Source organism: Condylura cristata, unplaced genomic scaffold (genome assembly GCF_000260355.1).
Source record: "Condylura cristata isolate star-nosed mole 26May11 unplaced genomic scaffold, ConCri1.0 scaffold00004, whole genome shotgun sequence".
NCBI lineage: Eukaryota > Metazoa > Chordata > Mammalia > Eulipotyphla > Talpidae > Condylura > Condylura cristata.
In genome coordinates this window covers 38,236,353-38,257,401 of record NW_004567105.1, presented here as the reverse complement: position 1 = coordinate 38,257,401, position 21,049 = coordinate 38,236,353, and the positions used below count along the sequence as shown (strand labels likewise).

Genomic DNA, 21,049 nt, shown 5'->3' with positions numbered 1-21,049 from the left:
CAGCAATAAACATGGGGGTGCAGGTATCTTTTTCAATCAGTGTTTTTGTGTCTTTTGGGTAGATACCTAGGAGTGGGGTTGCTGAGTCATAGGGAAGCTCCATGGTAAGCAATACTGCTGTATTTTTAGTTGGCAATAAGGTAGCAGACACATTAGACACACTCACATCACATTTTCCCAAGATGGATTATCACGTTCATGAATAAAAAGAATTGCTTCATTTTTTTTTAATGTTACTATTATCGATAAATTAGACTTGACTGACCATGTATTTGTCTCTGTTGTTAGTAACCTTGTTTCTGGAGTTTTGGAAACGGCGCCAGGCAGAGCTGGAGTACGAGTGGGACACAGTCGAGCTACAGCAGGAAGAACAGCCCCGACCAGAGTATGAGGCGAAGTGCACGCACGTGGTCATCAACGAGATCACGCAGGTGAGCGCATCGTACAGTTCAGTATGGCTAGTGCGCTGGTTACTGGCCTTAGGTGCGAAGATTCCCCAGCGACAGAGTGGGGCGCAGAACAGGCAGATCAACTGAAATCCACTGCTGAGGAGAGCAGCAGGGAGACAGGAGAGGTCTGCTGTGCCATGTGGGTCACTCCCTGGCTGGGGAGGGAACTCAGGTTACAGTGGTGAGAGCACTAAGACTTAACCCCTAGGCCAACGGGGAGGCGGACTTAATTACTGTTGCCTGGGACCCTTCATTACATCCTTTGATGATTCTCAGTGAATGGCCTAGGTTATGTTTTTGTCACAGAACAGTGGACTTGGGAGACAAATTATGGTCTCCTCTTCATGGCAGCAGTAAAAATAAAAGCCAAATCAGACTGACATATCTATAGAAGAAAAGATGCATTTTTTCTGATAAAACCAGTATATAGGTGGGAAATAAGGCTATGGAAAGACATGCCGGTTGTGGTTTTTTTTTATATATAATTGTTTATTTTTACATCATTTTAGCCTTTTTCCATCTCAGTTGTAATCCCCGTGGGCTTCCCATCACCAAATAACCCATGTGCCATCACCGTAGTCCTGTGCACCCCTCACCCCCATTTTTGATCCCATTCCCCACTCCACCTCCATAAAGTGTCTCTGGTATATAGTTACTATTATTCCCCCACCCTCACCCCCACCCCCAGTCCTTTATGCTTCTGCTATGAGTAGAACTATCCGGTATCTATCTTCTTCTTTCTGGCGTATTTCATTCAGCATACGACGCATGAGTTTTTAAGTTAACTCAATTTTCCGCAGGTAGAATGGCTCTGTCAGCCCCTCATCCTGGACTGGCTGCTCCTTTGTCTCCACTAGCCTGAGTCACGGCTCCCCCTTCTGGCGGGGATGCACAAAAGAGTGTGACTCTTACTTTCAAGTCACAGTGGGATGGAGAAAGGGGGGAAACATTTGTTGAGGTCCAGTTATGTTGAGGCACCGTGCTAAGCATTTTATAGAATTGGAAAGGTAAATTTGCTGCTGTAGTTACTGCTGCAATGATGGAAAAAAAAAAACTGTGTATAAATATTCAAAGCCAATGAAAGATGATTTCTGAATCATCTGCCTTATTGCTCCTTCCATCGACACAGGAAATTTAGAGCTGATTGTATTGGCAGTCATCAGCATAAAGACAGTGGGTTCGGAATACAAATCTCTCTTGGAGAGAAAATGCTTTCACCATGAGCATCTGCAAATGTCCCCAACTATAGATTTTATAAATTAAATCACAGATTTACAGAATGTCAACGCTGAAATGAACTGGAGGGAGCCGTACAACCTCCTCATTTTTAAAATGGAAAAAAAATGAAGTTCAGTTATCAACAGAAGGTGACATTTGTCTTTTACCAAGTAACAAGCTGTAAATAATTCCCATAATGAATAGATCCTAACACGATTCCAGAAGACAGAGTCAAAGCGTGTGTTGAAAAGATGATCAGAAATGAAGGCTGAAACTTTGACAAAAAAGGTATTAACAAGGACTTTTGCTACCAAAATATATATATATATCATATTGGCAACACTAGAAAAATACTAAAGAAAAAAAAGAGAGACAATTTGGCAATTAAAACCTGCCAGTTTTAAATTGAAAATTGCCAAGTGATACCCATCCATTGAAATGTTGCTTGTTATAAAATTTAACATGAATATTCATTTGTTTTACCTTTCTTTCTCATTTTATTTTTGTTACTCTGGTATGGCAGTGAAGTCAGAATGAGAGCTTGCCTGAGTTCAAATCTGAACACAGTCATTTACTAACTGAATTGTCTTAAGCAAATAATGTCATTTCTCTGTAATACTGTTTCCTCAACTGTAAGGGAGCAGAACTGAGTTGCTTCCTCCCATGAGTATGGCAAAGGTTAATATACTTAATGTGTAAAGCCCATTTAGAATAGTACCTGGGGGCAGCAGGTGGGGGCATCCCTGTAGCCTGGGGTGACTTCCCAGTGATATCACCGCCAAGACCTGAGTTCATTCCCTGGCCAGGGAGCTGACCCACATAGGGTGCAGCAGACCTCTCCTGTCTTGTCCCCTGCTCCCCTCAGCAGTGGATTTCAGTAGATCTGCCTTTGTGCTTCCCACTCTGTCTTTGGGGAATCCTCTCAGCCCACGCACCTCTGGTGAGCACTCCAGTTCTTCTACACACAAAAAAATAAATAACAAAGAAGAGTACTTGGCACAGAGTAAAGGAAATTTGTAAGTATTTGTAGCAATTATTACATAATAGCTGTTCTTATAATCCGATAAATCTCGAGAAGTATTGATTCTCTTTTGAAAAATATAAATAGATAACCTATAAAAGGAAGAGTCTAAAAATAAATAGTTATACCAAATTAACACACAATATAAAACTCAGCCAAAAGCCACATCCTGGAGACCTGGTATTTGCAGATGTCTGCAAAACTGCTGTTTTTGTAGATCACTCCTAAAATGTAAGACAAACTCAGGAATGTCTCATTACAGCTCCACATTTTCAGATACCAAATTCCTGAGCTGTTTCTATCAGGTAAAGAGTTTATGTCTCATACTTACTGCTCCAGAAAATACTATATAGTAAACCCTGAATGTTCTGTTGTGTGTATGTTTGGACTTGTTAACAGAAGAATATGCAGTTAAGAGTAAGACCATATTTGGAAACAAATTTCTAAAAAATTCACTGTTATGACTGACTAGAAGAAAAATATAATTTCATTGGAATATTCCCTTGATTGGCTTAATTTTTTTTTTTTTTTTTTTAGGAAGAAGAACGTATTCCTTTTTCTACGTGGGGAAAATGTATACGGATAACACTATGTGCAAGTGCTGTCTTTTTCTGGGTAAGAGTTGACCGTACATTTCTACTACTTAATTTTAAATGTAAAGGAAACTAAAAGTTGAGCCTGGAAATTACAGTCTCACAGGGAGAACTATGAGCCAACACATGGCACTGCCCTTGAGGTGTCGAAGTATCCATTCACAGTGCTTCTCCTGGTTCCTTCCCACACATTTACTTAAATCAGATGAGTAGTTCAGAATTTTTCAGATTTTGTGAAGAGACCAAATGGGAGATATTACAAATTCTAAAATATTTCAGTAGCAACCACTAAAGCAATATGTCTAGAAATAGCTCTAGCAAAAAAAGTTAACAAGAAATATGAAAACTTTATAAGAAGCACTGCAAAGATACAAACTAAACTGTAAACAAATAATTCAATATAAAATAAAAATACTTCAATAATAGGTGCCTCCCTGGTGGTGCTGGGTAATCACAGCACAGTGAAGCCATCAGCAGCCACCACAGCACGGATTTGATCCCCAGCTAGGCTGCTGACCCACATGGCACAGCAGATCTCTCTTCTCTCCCTGCTGTTTGCCTCAGCTGTGGATTTCAGTTGAACTGCCTGTTCTGCTCCCCACTCTGTCTCTGATGAGTCTTCTCACTGCCACCCCCCAATCTTTGACCTATACCCCAGTTCTTATATCCATAAGTAAATAAAATAAATCTTTTTTTGAAAAAGAAAATATTTCCACAGTGAAAAATTTTATTCATTATTGGTCAAATCATATTAGTAGTATAATTCAGTCAAAAGTATAATTGTCAAGAGACTTGCATTGGTTCAAAAGTAACCCAAAGAGAATAGGCGATGAAGCTCAGATTTGATTTGGGTCCTAATAGCAGTAATAATTTAATATATAACAAAATGGGTTATTCATTAATAGTAACAGATCACTTGATAGTATTTAAGTAAACAAATGAAAACTATACTATGAACCATTTACCTGTAATAGGTTCCAGAAAAATGTAATACCATGAAAGAAATTAGAAATATTGATAAATATGATCTCTTGAGGTAAAAAAATTTTTAGAACTTAAAGCAACACAAGTTTCAGAGGAAGATACTTAGAGCAAAAAGCATTCTAAGTTTAATTAATTAAAACTATAGAAGAAATACTTGTTAGCAAATAGAGTATAATAAAGTATTCTTTACTACACAAAGAATACAGATCACTTCTAAAATTTACTAGTCATTAAAGCATTGCACATGAAAATTAGTTATATAGGATTTATACCTCTCAGTTGATGAGGCTCAAATGTAAAGATGAAATGCAGTAATCATCTCTTCATAGTTGGGTTTTAGAATTTTACCCTTATCTTCAGTCTTCTTGGAAAGCACTTTGGCAATATGTCTCAAAAATATTCAGATGATGCTCTAAAAACTAATTAAACCTTTAAAAACTTTCATCAGAAAGTATTTTATAATGGGCAGTGATAGCCACTGAAGATTAAATTACAAACAGTTATTATATATGTATATTTTGCATATATGTATTCTTATAACATATATGTCATATATTCTCTGTTTATATATATCAGCCAAATATCCTATTTGTAACCATTCATGCAGTGGAATATAATACAGCCATGAAAAAGATGTCCTTGGGAAAATTTTGTGGCATGAAAATATTATGGTCATTATAGGCTATAGGAAAGAATAAAATTAATGTGAAGAATCATTTCACTGTGTAAAACATTTTAGCATTCTGTGGGAATGTGCCTTTACATAGCTAACACGTTTTTTCTCTGCAATTCTTTATGGTTGGGTTCCTTTCAGGTTTTGGTGACAGAAAATCAATTTCCAGTTGTTTAAACAACAATAATGGTGAGAGTGATGGATTGGTTTCTGTAATGGAAAGTCCCAGATCTGAGGGTTGCTTCAGTCAAGGTCTCTATTACTGGAGGAAGCTGCCCTTTACAGGCATTGCTTGATGCCACCTCACCTATCAGTGACTCTTACTAGGTCTTTTGTCAATCTTTGATTTGGTCGCTCAGACCCAGGGTCTGAAGTCCCTATTTGTCTCAAACCAGTCAGGAGCTACTTCTGCAGCATAGGAAGGCTCAGAACAACCCATATTATGAGCCTGAAATTGGAGAAGTTATTGCCCACAAAGCAAACTATAGTTCCTCTTCTTGGACTGGAAACAGATCCAGATAGCAACGCAACCAGCATCTATTACAGGGTGTTCTCAGATTGTCTGCAGTCAGTACATAATCAAGTTATGATCAGAGAAGTATATTAAACTAATCAGAAAAGATAAGAAATTTAAGGAAGCAAAATGATGCTTCCCTGCTTCCTGTGAATATTGAATGAACCAAGTGCCCTGAAGTCTGAAAACAGACAAAGTATATAAAGGCTTTGGAGGGACTAGAATTCATTTCATGGACCATGTGGGAGGCGGTATAGGAAGAAGTTAGCATGTCTTTGGGCTCTAAGTTTATATCAGGTCTTTCACTTACTATTGGGTTGTCAGAAAAGTCTTGACGCATTTTTGCTTGAGAACAGAAAAAAAATATGTCGTGACTTTTCCGACAACCCAATAGTTGCTTAATTTGAGGGCAAACTATTCATCTCTTTGTGCCTCAGTTTACTACTCCATAAAAAAGACAGAACTCTACCTACTTCATAGGGCGTTATGACAATTTTGTTTTCTGAGGAAAATAGTGTTTACAGAATCTTAACCTAGTACTTAATAATTTACAAATTATTATGGTGCTGACCTTTTAAATTTTCTGAAGATGCATATATTGTTCCAATTCAAGTAACATATATAAATGTTGAGCTGAAAGAGAAAGGCTCGATATATCTTCTCTAATACATTTTCTCAGCCTTGGCTAATTTTCACAGATACTTACACACACACAAATGGTATTTCTTTCACAAGTACAAACTTTAACTGTGAAGGAGCTAATGAGAGAGATTACAGGAAGAAATAGAAGGCCTTCTCATAAACTTAAAAAGTAAGAAAAACATCTTCTTAATACACTGCCCTCATAGCTAATGTTTACCAAATGCCTTCTTTCCATGGGCCTGTGTCAATGACTGAAGGGCTTTACGTGTAGCAACTCCATGAATCCTAACACAGCCCTATAAATTAGTAGCTTTTTTTTTTAAGATTTATTTATTTATGCATGCATGCAGAACTGGGGTACAGGCCAGAGATGTGGGGCAGTGAAAGGATTCACCAGACACAGAGTGGGGAGCAGAACAGGCAGATCAATGAAGTACACTGCAGAGGGGAACAGTGGGCGGGTCAGGAGGGGTCTGCTGCCCCATGTGGGTCATCTCTAGAGTGGGGATCAAATTCATGCTGAAGTGAAAGTGGCTTTAGCTTTTTAATGTTGTGCTTAGTGCTGTGCCACCAGGGAGGGCCCTAGTAGCTATTTTTAAGTAGATTTTCATTGAGATGACATTGGTGTAATATTATGTGAGTTTCTAGTACACAGCATTGTAATTCTGTAAAAAGAACCATCACCAGGACAGAGTGTGGGAGAAGAGACTTTCAAATCAAGAATCTGACAGAAGTCAGCCCCTCTTATTGTCCCCTTCCCCCACCCCCTTATGTGGGTGAGGAAATCGAAGCCCTCAAGAGGTTAAGTAATTTGTACCTGCTTCCCTGTTAGTGCCCAAGGTGGGATTCAAATTCAGGAGTCTGGTTTCAGGCCCAGGCTTGTCATCACTGCCTTCCCTGCTCTCCCCAGGTGAAAACCAGCCTCCCTCTGTTTCTGCAAAACTTTACACAGCCTAATTTGCTAGGTTCTGAAATTCGCCTTTCCATAGCTTTTCTCTCTCGTGGTAGTCATCCTGAGCAGTCAGGCCCACCAAGGCCAAGACTGGAACCTGTCCAAGAAAGCAGATATTGGAGAAACAGCTTGAAAATGCTGCTCTTCCTGGGCATCGTTGAGTGTCCAGGGAAAACCCGCCTGGTGATAAGTGAAACCCTAGTTTGTGCACACTAGGCTTCAGGCCTCTGTGGACAGGGTTTATATAGTCAGAAATGCAGTGGCTTAGTGAGTGAGTCTCAGGCAAATGCCGGCATGCTTGATGACCAGTTTAAGATTTTAAGATCCAAGCATGAAAAGTGTGGAAAGCTTTCATTGGCAGGGACCTTTGTCACTTCTAACAGTTAGTTGGGGGCCTCACTGCAGCTTCTCTCATCCTGTCCAGGGATTATGGCCTGCTATGCGAGCTGAGACAAAAGCTAGCACATGCTTTTCAGGGATTATAGCCAAGCCAAAGAATCACATTCACGACCTCAAAAATGCTCTTGTTATAGAAGGGGTGTTTTATTCCTTACGTTGTTGTTCATTTTTTCAACAGTATTTGATTTCTCCCTTCAGGAGTACTCCCCATAGTTCTCCCACCACCAGAGCACCAGTGACCATCAATCACCACAGTCCCTGTGCCCCCTTGTTTGGGCCCTTACCCCGCCCCCCACCCCCCTTGCTGGATACCACAGATGAATGGTTTCCTTGCAATTTTTGTCTTTTTCCTGACCCATGGTTCAATTTTCCTATATCCCTCCTATAACTGAAACGGTTGGGTATTTTTCTTTTTCCTTCTTACTTACTTAGCTGAGCAACATCCAGAAGGGGTATTTTCATCAGTTCTGTTGTCATAGAGAATTTTTCCTTCTCATTGAACCTGTTACCAGTTACCCCATTTTTACCCTGTGTGAAGATAGGCTTCCTGTCCCTAACAGAACTTCTTTCCCGCAGCAGTTTCAGCTTCCCAGTGAACTTCTACAGCGAGCCTGGGGCCCCCGCGTCTCCTTGCTCCCTGCAGGTGCCGTCCCTGCTGTTAACATCTCATTTAGTGGCTGCACCCCCTTGGTGACCCTCCATCCCTTTTCTTTCTCTGAGATGCAGCCTGCCCAGTTTCCACCTCTCTTATGGGAGATTCACACCTTTCACACATGCATCTTGTTCATTTCATCCCAGGGCCAAATTCTGTTTTGTTTTATTTTTTGGAGAGGAACTGGGGTGCAGGCCAGAAGTGCAGGGATGAGAGGATTCACCAGGGACAGAGTGGGGCAAAGAGGTGGATTGACTGAAATCCACTGCTGATGGGGAGCAGCAGGCAAGACAGGCGCAGTCTGCTGCGCTATGTAGGTGAGCTCCCTGGCACAGCAGTGATAGTGCTGAGACTCAGTGCTAGGCCACAGGGAGGCCTTTCCCCTGCGGACAACTTTTCACTATAAAAGTGTGGGTCAGGCTAGGACGCAGCACTGCAGTCTGGCTGTAGCCACTTCAGTGTGTGTGCAATCCTGGCCCCGGGAGGTGACCCACATGGCGCGGCAGACCTCTCCTGACCCGCCTGCTGCTCCCCTCAGCTGTGTACTTCATCAGTCGGTCTGTTCTGCTCCCTGCTCTGTCTCTGGTGGATTCACTGCCACTGCACCTCTGGCCTGTACCCCAGTTCTGCAAGCATAAAAGAATAAATCTTAAAAAAAAAAAAAAGTGTGGCTCTTGGGGAGTCTCATGCTTCTCATTTGCTCTATTTTCAGATCCTCTTGATTATCGCTTCAGTGATTGGCATCATCGTCTACAGGCTCTCAGTGTTCATTGTGTTTTCTACAAAACTTCCCAAGAACTTAAATGGCACAGACCCAATCCAGAAGTACCTGACTCCACAGACAGCCACGACCATCACGGCATCCATCATCAGCTTCATCATCATCATGATTCTGAACATCATCTATGAAAAAGTGGCCATCTTGATTACTAATTTTGGTACGACCCCACTCCCCGCGGTGGGACCTAGCAAAAACAGAGACTATTTTTCGGCATTTTCAAGTCTAGGATGTTAAAATTTTGAGAACATTTCAAGTGTAAACATATTTTCATTCGTTTCTATAGGAAATGAATTGTCTACAGCTTTGCCTTCGTGAAAGGGACAGAACAAAGATAATCATTATAATGTCCAAGCTCTGTGCAAACAGATCAGGGTTGAGTAATATTTTCAATTATATTAGATCATGTACTGCATTGTTGAAAGTAAATAGTCTTTTTATTGCAAATAAGTGGAATAGGGTCATGGTTCCAGTAGCAAATATGCTTCCTCTGCTGCCGAGAAGACGAGTAATCACACTGTTACGAGTCTTCCCCGCGCTGTTCATATTAATACAGCTCCATTCTCATCAGCTCTGGCTTTTATAATAAGTGTTTCTTCTCTCTGGCTGGCTTCCCAGGCAGCTGCTTAGTGGCCCAAGTGTGGTGCCTCCCCCACACCCCACAGGCCTCCATCGTTCTCCAAATGGTCCACTCACCGGTCATCTTCTGAAAATCATCCGGCCAATTTAAATTCTGAACAGGAGGGTGACCTGTTCTGTCTTCCCCAAATGCTTCTAGCAAGTTTCCTGTTGTCTTGTTTATTTCCTTTAACAGATCTACCTTAGTACAATTCAAAAAGATAGATCATTTAGCAAGCTGTTCTAAAGTACTAAGCGAAGGTAATTCTTGCCCTTTTGATAACACTGTGCTTCTAAATCTTTAGAAAGTTGATTTTTTTAATTTTTTGCCTTGTGGGATATTGTATTCATGGGGGAAATTCTTGTAACAATGTGTAAATTTGGAATTAACACAGTAGCTATATTAAGAAATCAAACAGCTTAAATGGAAACAGTGTGAATTGATGGGTTGTTTTTTTTTTTTTAACAGGTTAACTCATGTATGAGTGCCTTTGATGAGGGTCTCAAAGCTGTTCACAATTTTAAAATCTCACTTTTCTTTGTTTGATCTGTAGAACTCCCAAGGACCCAGACTGATTATGAGAACAGCCTCACCATGAAGATGTTCTTGTTCCAGTTTGTCAACTACTACTCCTCCTGTTTCTACATTGCCTTCTTTAAGGGCAAATTTGTCGGTTACCCAGGAGAGCCCGTGTATTGGCTGGGAAAATACAGAAATGAAGAGGTGTGAATTTAGAATTACATCCTCTTGATAACTTAAGCTACCTCATGTTTTCTCTGCTGCTCAATGAACAGTTTATTGTACAGTTACTGTCTGATTTTTAGCCAAAAAAAGAATATCAGAAAAATAAGATTAAATGACTGTTTCATATTAGACCCATCACAAATCTAAGTGACATGTTCTCTTTAACATGGCAGTGTGATCCCGGGGGCTGTCTCCTTGAACTAACAACACAGCTGACGATAATCATGGGAGGAAAAGCAATCTGGAATAACATACAAGAAGTGTTACTTCCGTGAGTATGAGCTGTGTCATCTTGGGAGAATGGGGGTAGAAAAATGCACCCAGCGGAATAATCTGCCTGCGTGTCCATCTCTAAACTATAATGGACTCTGCTACTAGTCTCCAGTCAAGGTAGCCCAGCCATCAGAGTAAACGTACTTGAGGTTTTCTTTTGTGTAGGAGAACCGGGGTATAGGCCAGAAAGTAGGGAGTGAGAGGATACCCCAGAGACAGAGCAGGGAGCAGAACAAGTGGATCCACTGAAATCCACTGCTGAGGGGAACATCAAGCAAGACAGGAGAGGTCTGCTGTGCCATGTGGGTCAGCTGCCTGGCCAGCTGGGGATTGAACTCAGGCCGTAGCGGTGAACAGTGCTGAGACTCAGCCCTTAGGCCACCAGGGAGACCCATACTCAGGGTTTAAATAAGTATGTTAAAACACCTTCTTAAATCCCATCCCTGATCATTGACCCTGGATGGCTTGCCCTTCTGGGGCTGTGAACTAAGTATCCCCACAACTTCTCACAAGTCTCTCCTCCCTCTCCACCATGCATTTAAAACTCAGTGATAGTGACTGCTGGATGTCCTCTGTGTCAATCACTGTGTTCAGTGTTTTATATGTTTACCTCCCTTTTGCAAATGAAAATTCTGTGGCTTAAAGAAGGTAAATGACTTATCCAAGTTCACATCCACAAAGAACACTGTAGATACATATCTCCAGTTCCAGGTTTGGAGAATAGTTGTGTTGTGGTCCCAGGGCACGTACCATAGAGGATATAGTTTTGGAGAGCAGTATCTAAAGCAGTTACCATGAAGGTTCCACCCTACTGTTCTTTCCCTTAAAGATGAGAGCACAAGTTGTCATAAGGTCCTGGTGGCCTAGGGGTTGAGTCTCAGCACTGTCATCACTGTGGCCTGAGTACAATCCCCAGCCAGGGAGCTGACCTACATGGCACAGCAAACCTCACCTGTCTCACCGCTGCTCCCCACAGCTGTGGATTTCAGTGGATCCCCCTGTTCTGCTCTCCACTGTCTCTGGGGAATCCTGTCATTCCCCTGCATTTTTGTACTATACTTCAGTTGTATGCATAAACAAATTAAGTAAATCTTTAAAAAAAAAATCCTTCATCCCACTATCGAAATGTATTGGCTTTTTCCTCTGTCACCCTCTCTATAGTTCCAGTCTCCTGTCATATTGCCTTACCTCTGCCCCTGCCCATATCACATCAAACTTTCTTCTCTCTACCCTTCCCTCGCCCTTCCTCTCACTCTGCCATTCTGCTCATTCTGTTCATGGACGGTTACCCTCTTTTTTTTTTTTTTTTTCTTCCTGTTTTTGGAGAGCAGAAACTTCTAGGTTTCAGTGTGTCTTTCCAGATTTCTTCACAAGGCTCATTCCATCTTCAGCGGGAATTAGCAGAATTTGTCCTTAAGCAATGACCTCTCTTTTTCCTCTTCCCTAAAGGACTCTAGTCGTAGCTGTGAAATTACTATTTTCTTTACCTACTGTGCTGTCAGTGACCCTTGCTTTCATTGAGCTCATATCCAGCTTTTCCAGATGAGTAAAAGTAGGTCATGCACACATAACACTGTTTCTATATGAAAACAAATAATATCAAATAGAAGAAAGTCTTAACGCAGACTTGAAAGCATTTTTTGAAGGATGTAGATTAGTTCGCACTTGTTTTGATGACTGGTTGTCAGTAAATTCATTTTTATTTTAAAAATGTAGGGGGCTTGGATCTAATTTCCAAATTAGTATTGATAAATTCACATGCAGTGAAATGTGTTCCTGTGAAATATTTTTAGAGGAAGGTGTATTGTTGGAGCCACAGCTGTTGTTGCTTCTCCTCCAGGAGATATTGCACCCAGTATGACAAATTACAGTCACCTAAACCTGGCCTGTCGATGTTTTTACTTCTAGCCCAAATTACTGAGGCAGCATGTTTCAGTGATCTTTCTTGCACTTTTGAAAACCTGGATTGCTAAACATTAACCAAATTAGGGGATGACTCGGGATCACAAAATTGCGGCTTCTTCTCTTTAGGTAGGCATCCCCTTCCTTCTTACTTTTTTCATATGACGTTCTCATATAACAAGGACGTGGTAGTTATTCTTGTCACCCTAACTACACCCATCCCAGAAGGAATAAGGGAGAGAAAAGCCTTATAATTCAGTGGCTATTTTCATACTACTTTAATGCATCAAAAAGAATGGAATGAAATTAGTTTCGCTATAAACTTAACCTCCCTCTGCCCCCAACCACCTCGGCTCCTTCATTTGTTCAGTTCCCGGAGCAAATGAAGAAGCAAAGCTGACACTGTGATTCCGTGACCTTAGGGGGCCCTTGCGCATCCAGGGCAACGCTGGGCATTTACGGGGTGCTCAGTGAGAACCGAGTAACTCGTGCCTTAAATATGTAGCCTCAGCACATTAGCATCATTGTTTATTGGACCCAGAGAACAAGCCCATCACCCCTGGGCCTTCTCACTCACTTAGTATTCTGAGATTTAAGGCACTCCTGGGAATTTTACTCTATACATAACACAGGGCTGCTACAATTCCAGCATGAAACAGCTCACTCTGGGGTAATTTTTTTTAACATCTTTTTATTTTTAAAGATTTACTTATTTACTTATTTATTTATTTATTTATTCATGCATACAAAACTGGGGTATAGGCCAGAGGTGCAGGGATGGTGAGAGGATTCACCAGACTCAGAGTGGGGAGCAGAACAGGCAGAGTGATGAAGTACACTGCTGAGGGGAGCAGCTGGTGGACCAGGTCTGCCTCGCCATGTGGGTGCTTGCAGTGCTGCATCCTAACCCATTGCAACACCAGGGAGGGCCACTCTGGAGAAATTCTTGTGATAAAATATTATGAAAAATAGTTAGAGGTAAGTATTCAAAATGGCAGTAGCATTGTCCTTTGATGTTTAGGTAATGGATGACTGTGATTTTCTTATTAGTTTTCTATAATGGCTTTGAACTTCTTGAGTAAGGAAAGTGAGCTGTTAAAGAAAAAATATCCCTTCTTGGAATGTATTGCAATTTTGGAAAAGGCATGATGTATTTTTTTCTGTTCTTCAAGCAAAAATGCAGCTTGGCTTTTCCAACAGCCCAACAATTTGTAATTTTGTCAAGAGACATGCAGTAAGAAAATCCTAATATGGCTTTTCCTCACTGTCTATCCTCATAATTTCAATTAAAAAAAAAAGTAGACCCAGGAGTGGAACATATTTAAATAGGAGAGAGTGCTTTTGTTCAAAATTAGCAAGTGGGAATGCTATAGGGTGTCCTAAACAGAAAAAATGATTATCTTTAGTATGTGTGTTAAATAGAATGAAGATAAAAGAAAAAGCCATGCAAAGTAATTCACACATACAGTAAGGACTTAGTGAAAGGCAACTTTTTATAAAATGGTTTTGCCCATATGCTAAGTTCCTAAAGAAATTACTTTGTAACCACTGGTAAAGAAAGAAAGCATCTCCTCTTGGCCAGGGAAGAAAGTACTTGGCATCTGGATTTGTTTGTAATTCCATAGATGATTTTCATGTGGACTTAAAATGAAGATCCCTGCACCAGAATCATAACCTAATAAAAGACCCAAAAGACCAAGGATCATGTAATAGGAGTTACAGCCCATTATTTCTACAGAAATAATAAGAAATTTAACACGGAAACAAAGAATTAATTTCCTAATATGTTCTTTATTCAACTTGAGATATCAACACATACTTTCATGATTTGGGGGATAAGAGTCTAATCTGCACTTTGATCTTTTGACAGCTGGATCAAGAATCTAATTGGACGATGCAACTCAGTTTCAGGTTCAGAAAAGGTCACCCCACGATGGGAACAGGACTACCATCTGCAGCTCATGGGCAGGCTGGGGTTATTTTATGAATACCTTGAAATGAGTAAGTTATTGGTGGTAGTTTGGGTGATGTAAATTATATTGGAGCACGTTTCGGATCCCAAAAACATTATTGAGCCAGATAATAATCTAGTGGGTTGAAACGGAGTTTATTTTTCTCAACTAAATGAAATTAATAGAATCAGGCTTGCAAATAAGGTGACTGTGTCTCTTTGTCAGTATTTATGTTGTGCAAAGCTACAGATGTATTACCAAACAATGAAGCAAGATACTCATTGAGGTACATCGGTACCATCATTATCAGAGCGTCCTACCATGTTGTCTGAGCCTCAGCTCAGAATTGTTATTAGAGGTGATTCAGCCTGAGCTGTACAAATGATGTCAGGGTCTTCCCTTCCCGCCCCCATTCATTTTCACAGCCTGCACTTGCTTCTGCATATCTTTTTCTCCTGGCCAGTTGTTTCCTTGAGTGACCTCAGATCTAATAACTGGTTGGAGTTCAGACCTATGTTTGCTGGTCTGGCATTGATAGTCCGCATGCATTGCCTGAATGCCTTTGCCCATCTGTGTAGTATTTCCTTGGGTTCAGCTTCAGTTGCACCTGATTTTAAGTCCTCAGGTGCTTTTCAATGGATACAGCTCAAAATTAGATCTCCATAGGAAAGAGCATCTTTTCTCTTAAGCATGACATACTTAAATCTAATAGAAACCCAGCGATTTATGTGTTTTGTTTCTTTGCCCTTTTGCTTAACTAGTGCAGTGAATTATGCTGGTCTCAGGCTTAGGGAACAGGAAAGGGAGGCTGACTGTGATAGAGGTCTTACACTGAATGGAGTGGGGTGTGTTTGTAGAGACACCCCCTTGTCATTTCTGTTTACCGGTTTGCAGAGAGAGGGAGATTTCTATTAAATTCTATTTTATATTCTAAAACAGTTGCTTTTAAAAAATACGCATTGTACATGGAAACACATCTGCTTTCACCATAAGGTGAAAGGTTCGTCTTATTTACTATGTTTATTCTCAAAATGACCTTACGACAGCTACCTGCTATTGAGTCATAATTGTTAAGTCTTTTATAGGAAGTATTATCAGAATTAACAATAACAACATCTTGGGGGAGAACATGATTTTTATTTTAGCACAGCAAAGTTGGAAAAGAGTTATTCTTCTATAGTTGATTTGACAAACAAGTGGCATGGAGAGGAAGAGTTACGTGGTCATGTGCTAGAGAGTTGATGTGACTATTAAATCTATAAGGAAGGCTAGAATAACAGCTGTTTTGACAGAATTTCTTTGCTTTATTCAATTGTTTTATTATCCCAATAATACTTAATAAATCAGAAAAAGTAATCAGTTTCTGACAATAGGCAGTCTATTATTCTTTACTCAAGAGTGATATCTAGGTTTTCTGCTTTTAGTTTGTGAGAGATAGAATTTCCAAGTGCCTTTGAGTTATTTTTGCTCCTCTAAAATAAATATAGAACATCTTTGGTGATGGTCTCAACTCTGCAGACTTCCTCATCTCTGTCAACTCCAGCATCTAACTTTTAAATTATGTCTCCAGCTGCTGAAGAGCAGCATCTTCTGACAAACTAGTGTGGAGGCTCCTGTCTTTGCTCCCAGCGCCAACTCTGTCCCCCCACCCACCTCGGGGAGGGAACTGGAGGAGTCCCTGTGGTTCAAAGCAGAGCCCTTGAACTTTCTGCAGTTTTGCAGCTTGCTTTCTCTAGGAGTTAATAGACCTTGTCTTCTGCCTTGGTGTGGGATTTAGGGCACATCTCTCTCTGCGCTGGGTTCATCCCGGTGGGTGTGACCACCAAGGCCTTGGCATCTTTGAAACCTGTGGAGCCCTGGTTTTAGGACTCTTGGCCTTTCAGTGCATGTATCCAGCTGGTAGTCAATTTTACGTGAGCATAGCAACAGCCACCTCACCCCATAATGAGATATATGTTCTGTGTGTGTGAATTTTTTTAATATTCTTTAATCAATTTCTTATCCTTCGAGATCATCCCAATAACCTGGGGGTGAACCAGAATGGTCTCCCAGAGTGTATGTAACTCTGGAAACTCAGACCCAGAATATAAGAGAAAGGAAAGGTATCAGTTTTAATGCCTGAGAGCCAGAAGTAGCCTTTTGTGCCTAGAACATCACACAGCCCAGAGGCTAGGCTCTCCAGAGCCTGGTGGTGCCTTCCACAGTGGACAAAGCCAGGATGTGGGGCTGGAGGGGAAAGAGCCCTCTTTGCTTCTCTTCCAGCCTCTTCCACTCTCGCCATTAACTTGGACTTGCCGCCTCCATCTCCTTTTCAGGGTGCCTTCCCTTTCTCCTCCTGGCTTTCCAGAGCTCCTTGGAGGCCCCGCTCTCCAGGACTCCGCCTCGGCCTCCCCCAGGCCTTCATGTCCGGCTGCTGTTGGCTACCACCCGGGGTGGAGTTTCCTAGTCTTTGCTGGCTGTTGCCAAAGTGACAACGAGTTAGTGGGCGAGAGAATTCTTAGGCTTCCAGTCTCTTGAATCATTCATTTAATCAACAAGCACTTTTTTGAGCACAGCAAGACCAGAAGACTAGTCCCTGCCCTCACAAGTAAAGGATGCCGAGTACTTAGGGGGTTGCCCAGAAGGTGAATGAAAATTAGGTTTATTCCAACTGGATTTTGAAGGAGGAAGCAAACTATGGTGGAGCAAACAGACATTTTATGAGAAGACGACACAGTGGAAAGGTCAAGGGCATGAAACAGGCTGGGCCGTTCAAAGAATGGGAGAGAAGCCAAGTGTGGCTGCAACAAGGCTGTAGGGGAGGGTTAGCAGAAAGCAAGGGCTGTGTCGCCATGGATTTTGTGGGCTTCTCCAAGGGACTTGAACTGATCTTTAAGGAAATGTGTGCTTTGGAGATGATCAAACTACTCTGACAGCAAAAGGGGATGAAATTATTTGGGGTGGGTCTATTTTGGTAGGAAGAAGAGATTTCAATAGGCGACCCCAGTAGGTCACCTAAATAATTGTAACTACTGAAACAGAGGCTGTGATCTGAGGAATTGAGACAGAGAGAAATTCAGTCGTTGTTAAAGGTGAGAGCACATAGCTAGTGGGGAATAGAATTAAGATAATTTCTGGAGACTGAATGTGGGTGGAATTGCAGAGGACATGATTTGGAGGAAATGAATTAGTCTCAGATATCTATTTTTAAGATTTATTTATTTATGCCTATGAGCACTGGGGTCTAGGCCAGAAGTATCGGTGGATGATTCACTAGAGACGTGGGGACCAGAACAGGTGGATCCACCGAAATCCACTGCTGAGGGGAGCAGCGGGCAAGACAGGAGAGTTCTGCTGTGCCATGTAGGTCAGCTCCCTGGCTGAGGATAGAACTCAGGCCGCAGTGGCTGGTGATAACTCGATGGTGCTGGGACTTGAACCTCTGTACCACCAGGGAGGCCCTAGACTCACAGATCTTGAGCAGCTGTTTGTGGGATGTCTGAGAGGAGTCCATTAGAAAGCTCGAACTCAGAGGACTCCAGGCAAGGTCAGGGGGTGAATCAGCCCTGCTAGGGGAAAACTGGTGATGTGACTCTTCCCAGAGGCATTTAAAAAGTAAATGGAGGGATAGAAAGCCACAAAGAGAAGGAGGAGCAGGGCAGGTGGGAGAAGTCCATCGGGGAGTTGTGTCCACACAGAGAAGATTTCAAAGGCTTACGAGGAACTGGAACACAGACCAAAAGTAGCATAATGGAAACTAACCAGTGAGGAAGGAGCAAGCAGCAGTGCACACACTTAATTGCTGGCACTAAAGGGAAAGGTGGGAAAAGCACGGAGGCATGTTAGGTTCTGAGTATATGATTACATTCACATGCTCCCGTGCTTTTTTTTTTTTTTCTTTACTCTTCTAACATTCAAGTAAAACAAAAATCAAGAGGAAGCACATTCCTCAGGGAGAGAGATACTCACCGATAATAAAAGTAATCAAATAAGAACTGAAATGGCCATTGGCTTTGGGCCCTGTGCCCCAGCAGTTTGCCAGACAGTGATGAGGGATGTCAGGCTTTGCAGAGATAGTCGTGGATAGTGAGAACGTCGAACTTCCTGCAAGAAGCTTGGCACAGAGTTGAGAGAGTGGTATACAGGCCCATAAAAAAGTATTGGGTGAGGTTTTTTTTTTTTACAATGGGTTTTTTTGCCTTACTGAATGAATACATTTCATATTTTTTATGTTCTTGGTTTTAAACATTCTCGTGTAAACATCAGGACAAATTATACCATGTTTTTGGGTGAAGGTGTATTTTTTTTTTAAAGCTGAGTAATTTTTTTTAAAAGATTTATTTATTTATTCATACAGAACTGGGGTACAGTCCAGAGGTGTGGGCAGTGAGAGGATTCACCAGAGACAGGGTGGGGAGCAGAACAGGCAGATCGGCGAAGTACACTGCTGAGGAGGGGAGCAGCGGGCAGGTCAGGAGAGGTCTGCCACGCCATGTGGTCACCTCCAGGGCAGGCAGGGATCGAACTCATGCGGAATTGGCTGAAGCACAGCTTCTTAGTGCTGTGCTTTAACCCGTTGCGCCACCAGGGAGGGCCTGAAGGTGTATTTTTAAATTAAAATTTTTAATCAATCTAGAATTTACTTTGGTGTAAAACGTCAGTAACCATTAACAGTTTTTCCAATGATTTCACTAATTGTTCCAATATTTACTTATTTCACTGGTTTCAGGTATCACATTTATTTTTTTTCTTTAATTGCTTCTGGTCCTGTTAATATTTTGACAGTATAGTATTTCTCATCTCAGGTATGATTTTGGTGATGGCCACAAAGCAACTATAGTCCTCTTCTACGGTCCATTATGTTCTTCCCATCTCCCCTATTCTCTCTCCTCTCCCGCCTTCCTCCTGGATGCCTCAGGTCTATGCTCAGCTTTCAAGGGTTTGATTTACAGTTTATCTTTGTGTGACCCTTTGTTTGGCTTTACATATAAGTGAGATCATCCAGTACTTATCTTTCTCCTTTTTGCTCACTTCACTTAGCATAAGCTCTTCAGTGCCATCCATGTTGCTGCAAGTGACGTGTGTTTATATTTTTGATGGCTGAATAGTATTCCACTGTATATATGTACTACATCTTTCTGACCCACTCATCAATTTGGAACTCTTAGGTTGTCTCCACATCTTGGCTGTTGTAAATAGTGCTGCTATAAATATGGGAGTGTGTGTTTCTTTTCAAATAATGTTTCTGTATTTTGGTGGTAGATATCTAGGGATGGAATTACTGGATCAAATGGCAGATCCAATTTTAGAAACATCCATATGGGAATCCCATCAATATTAAAATCTATTTTTAAAATCTATTCTGTTTAATTCATGCCATGTCAATGCACTAGTTCTAAACTGTTTTAATTACTCCAGTATCATTATATATCTTTATACCTCAGAGCTCTGCTTTCATTTTATCCTTATTCAGAATATCCCTGATACTCAGTTCAGACAGCCTTCCTTGTTATTTTACTTGTACATTTGTATTTTTGAGGAACTCTAAATTTACTTTAGAATTCTAAATTAAATTTGGAAGAGGGGTGGAAGTGGATATATTCCCAAATTGGAGTCTGCCCAATTGAATAGTACAGTCCATCCTACCATTCACTCATTCATTCATTATTTTTTGTTTTCTTTATTTATTAAAGTCCGTTTTAAGTCCAATTACTTGACATTTCATACTAATTTATTCTTAAAAATGTGTGTTTCTGTTGTCATTATAAATAGTATCTTTTTTTTTTATGTTTTTAACTAAGTCTATTGCTAACACAGTCCTCATATCTGGCTGCTTTGGAACAGTGAGATCTGGCAACTCTGAGCTCATTTTCCAGCAGGGCAGTGGTGGGCTCTGCCTTCAGGAGGACGTGCCCTCACTGGCTACATGTACTTGCCAGGGTACCAGAGCTGGGCATACATTCCAGCATTCCCTCACTTGCCAGCCCCTCTAGGCAGGTGAGTCACATGAGATAACTGAGTCACAGACACAGGTGTGGAGCCTGGCTCAGTGCTGAGCTGCTGTCACCAGCCTGGTCCTGGCTTTTCTGACTTGCCTCCTGCCTAGCCTATACACCTGCTAGATCTTTCTAGCCCTGTCCACTCTTTCATGACATTCCCTGGCCTTTTAGAACACAAGGAGGTAACAGTTTCTCCTACCCACTACCCCTACCTCAGTCTTTCCTTTCTAGATAAAGAGGTCATGCCCCTCTTCCAGCAATATGTCAGAGGGATGGTAAATTTCCTTCTCATCTACATTTTTAGCTGTGGGTTTGCTTTCAAGGTCTACCTGGTAGGAGGAGAGGCTCTGAAATAGAAAGATCTCATTGGTTTTCTGGTCTTTCTTTTCTAAATTCTACCCCCCCACCCCCATGGTACAACTTCCCCTGAATCTGTGCTGCTCCACATTAATTACAGAAGAGGAAGAAGAGCTTCTACAATTCAGTGAATCTGGATTCCTGTAACCACACAAACTAGCACAGTTTCAAGATAAAAATTCTAAAGAAAGATTATACTGTGACTATTACAAACCTTGATCACATATATTTCCATGGTCTGGAATTCTCTGAACTCAAATCCATAAACTCAGAGGTGCTTCCTTATCTGCTTCTTTAACATATTTCTTCCAACAGTCTATAAATAGAGTTTCCCCAGAGGACATTTCTT

The 21,049-nt window shown here is 41.3% G+C and overlaps 1 protein-coding gene across 2 annotated transcripts in view; it reads left to right on the top strand.

The window, feature by feature from the left end:
- Nucleotides 1-21,049, top strand: part of ANO6 (anoctamin 6) — a 179,995-nt gene that overhangs the window by 145,426 nt on the left and 13,520 nt on the right. For both annotated transcript variants that reach the window (XM_012720473.1, XM_012720472.1), the window contains 6 exons: nucleotides 289-431; nucleotides 3,226-3,303; nucleotides 8,810-9,035; nucleotides 10,048-10,217; nucleotides 10,412-10,509; nucleotides 14,284-14,414. In XM_012720473.1, coding sequence (XP_012575927.1) covers nucleotides 289-431; nucleotides 3,226-3,303; nucleotides 8,810-9,035; nucleotides 10,048-10,217; nucleotides 10,412-10,509; nucleotides 14,284-14,414 — 846 coding nt within the window. The remainder of the gene's footprint in view (nucleotides 1-288; nucleotides 432-3,225; nucleotides 3,304-8,809; nucleotides 9,036-10,047; nucleotides 10,218-10,411; nucleotides 10,510-14,283; nucleotides 14,415-21,049) is intronic.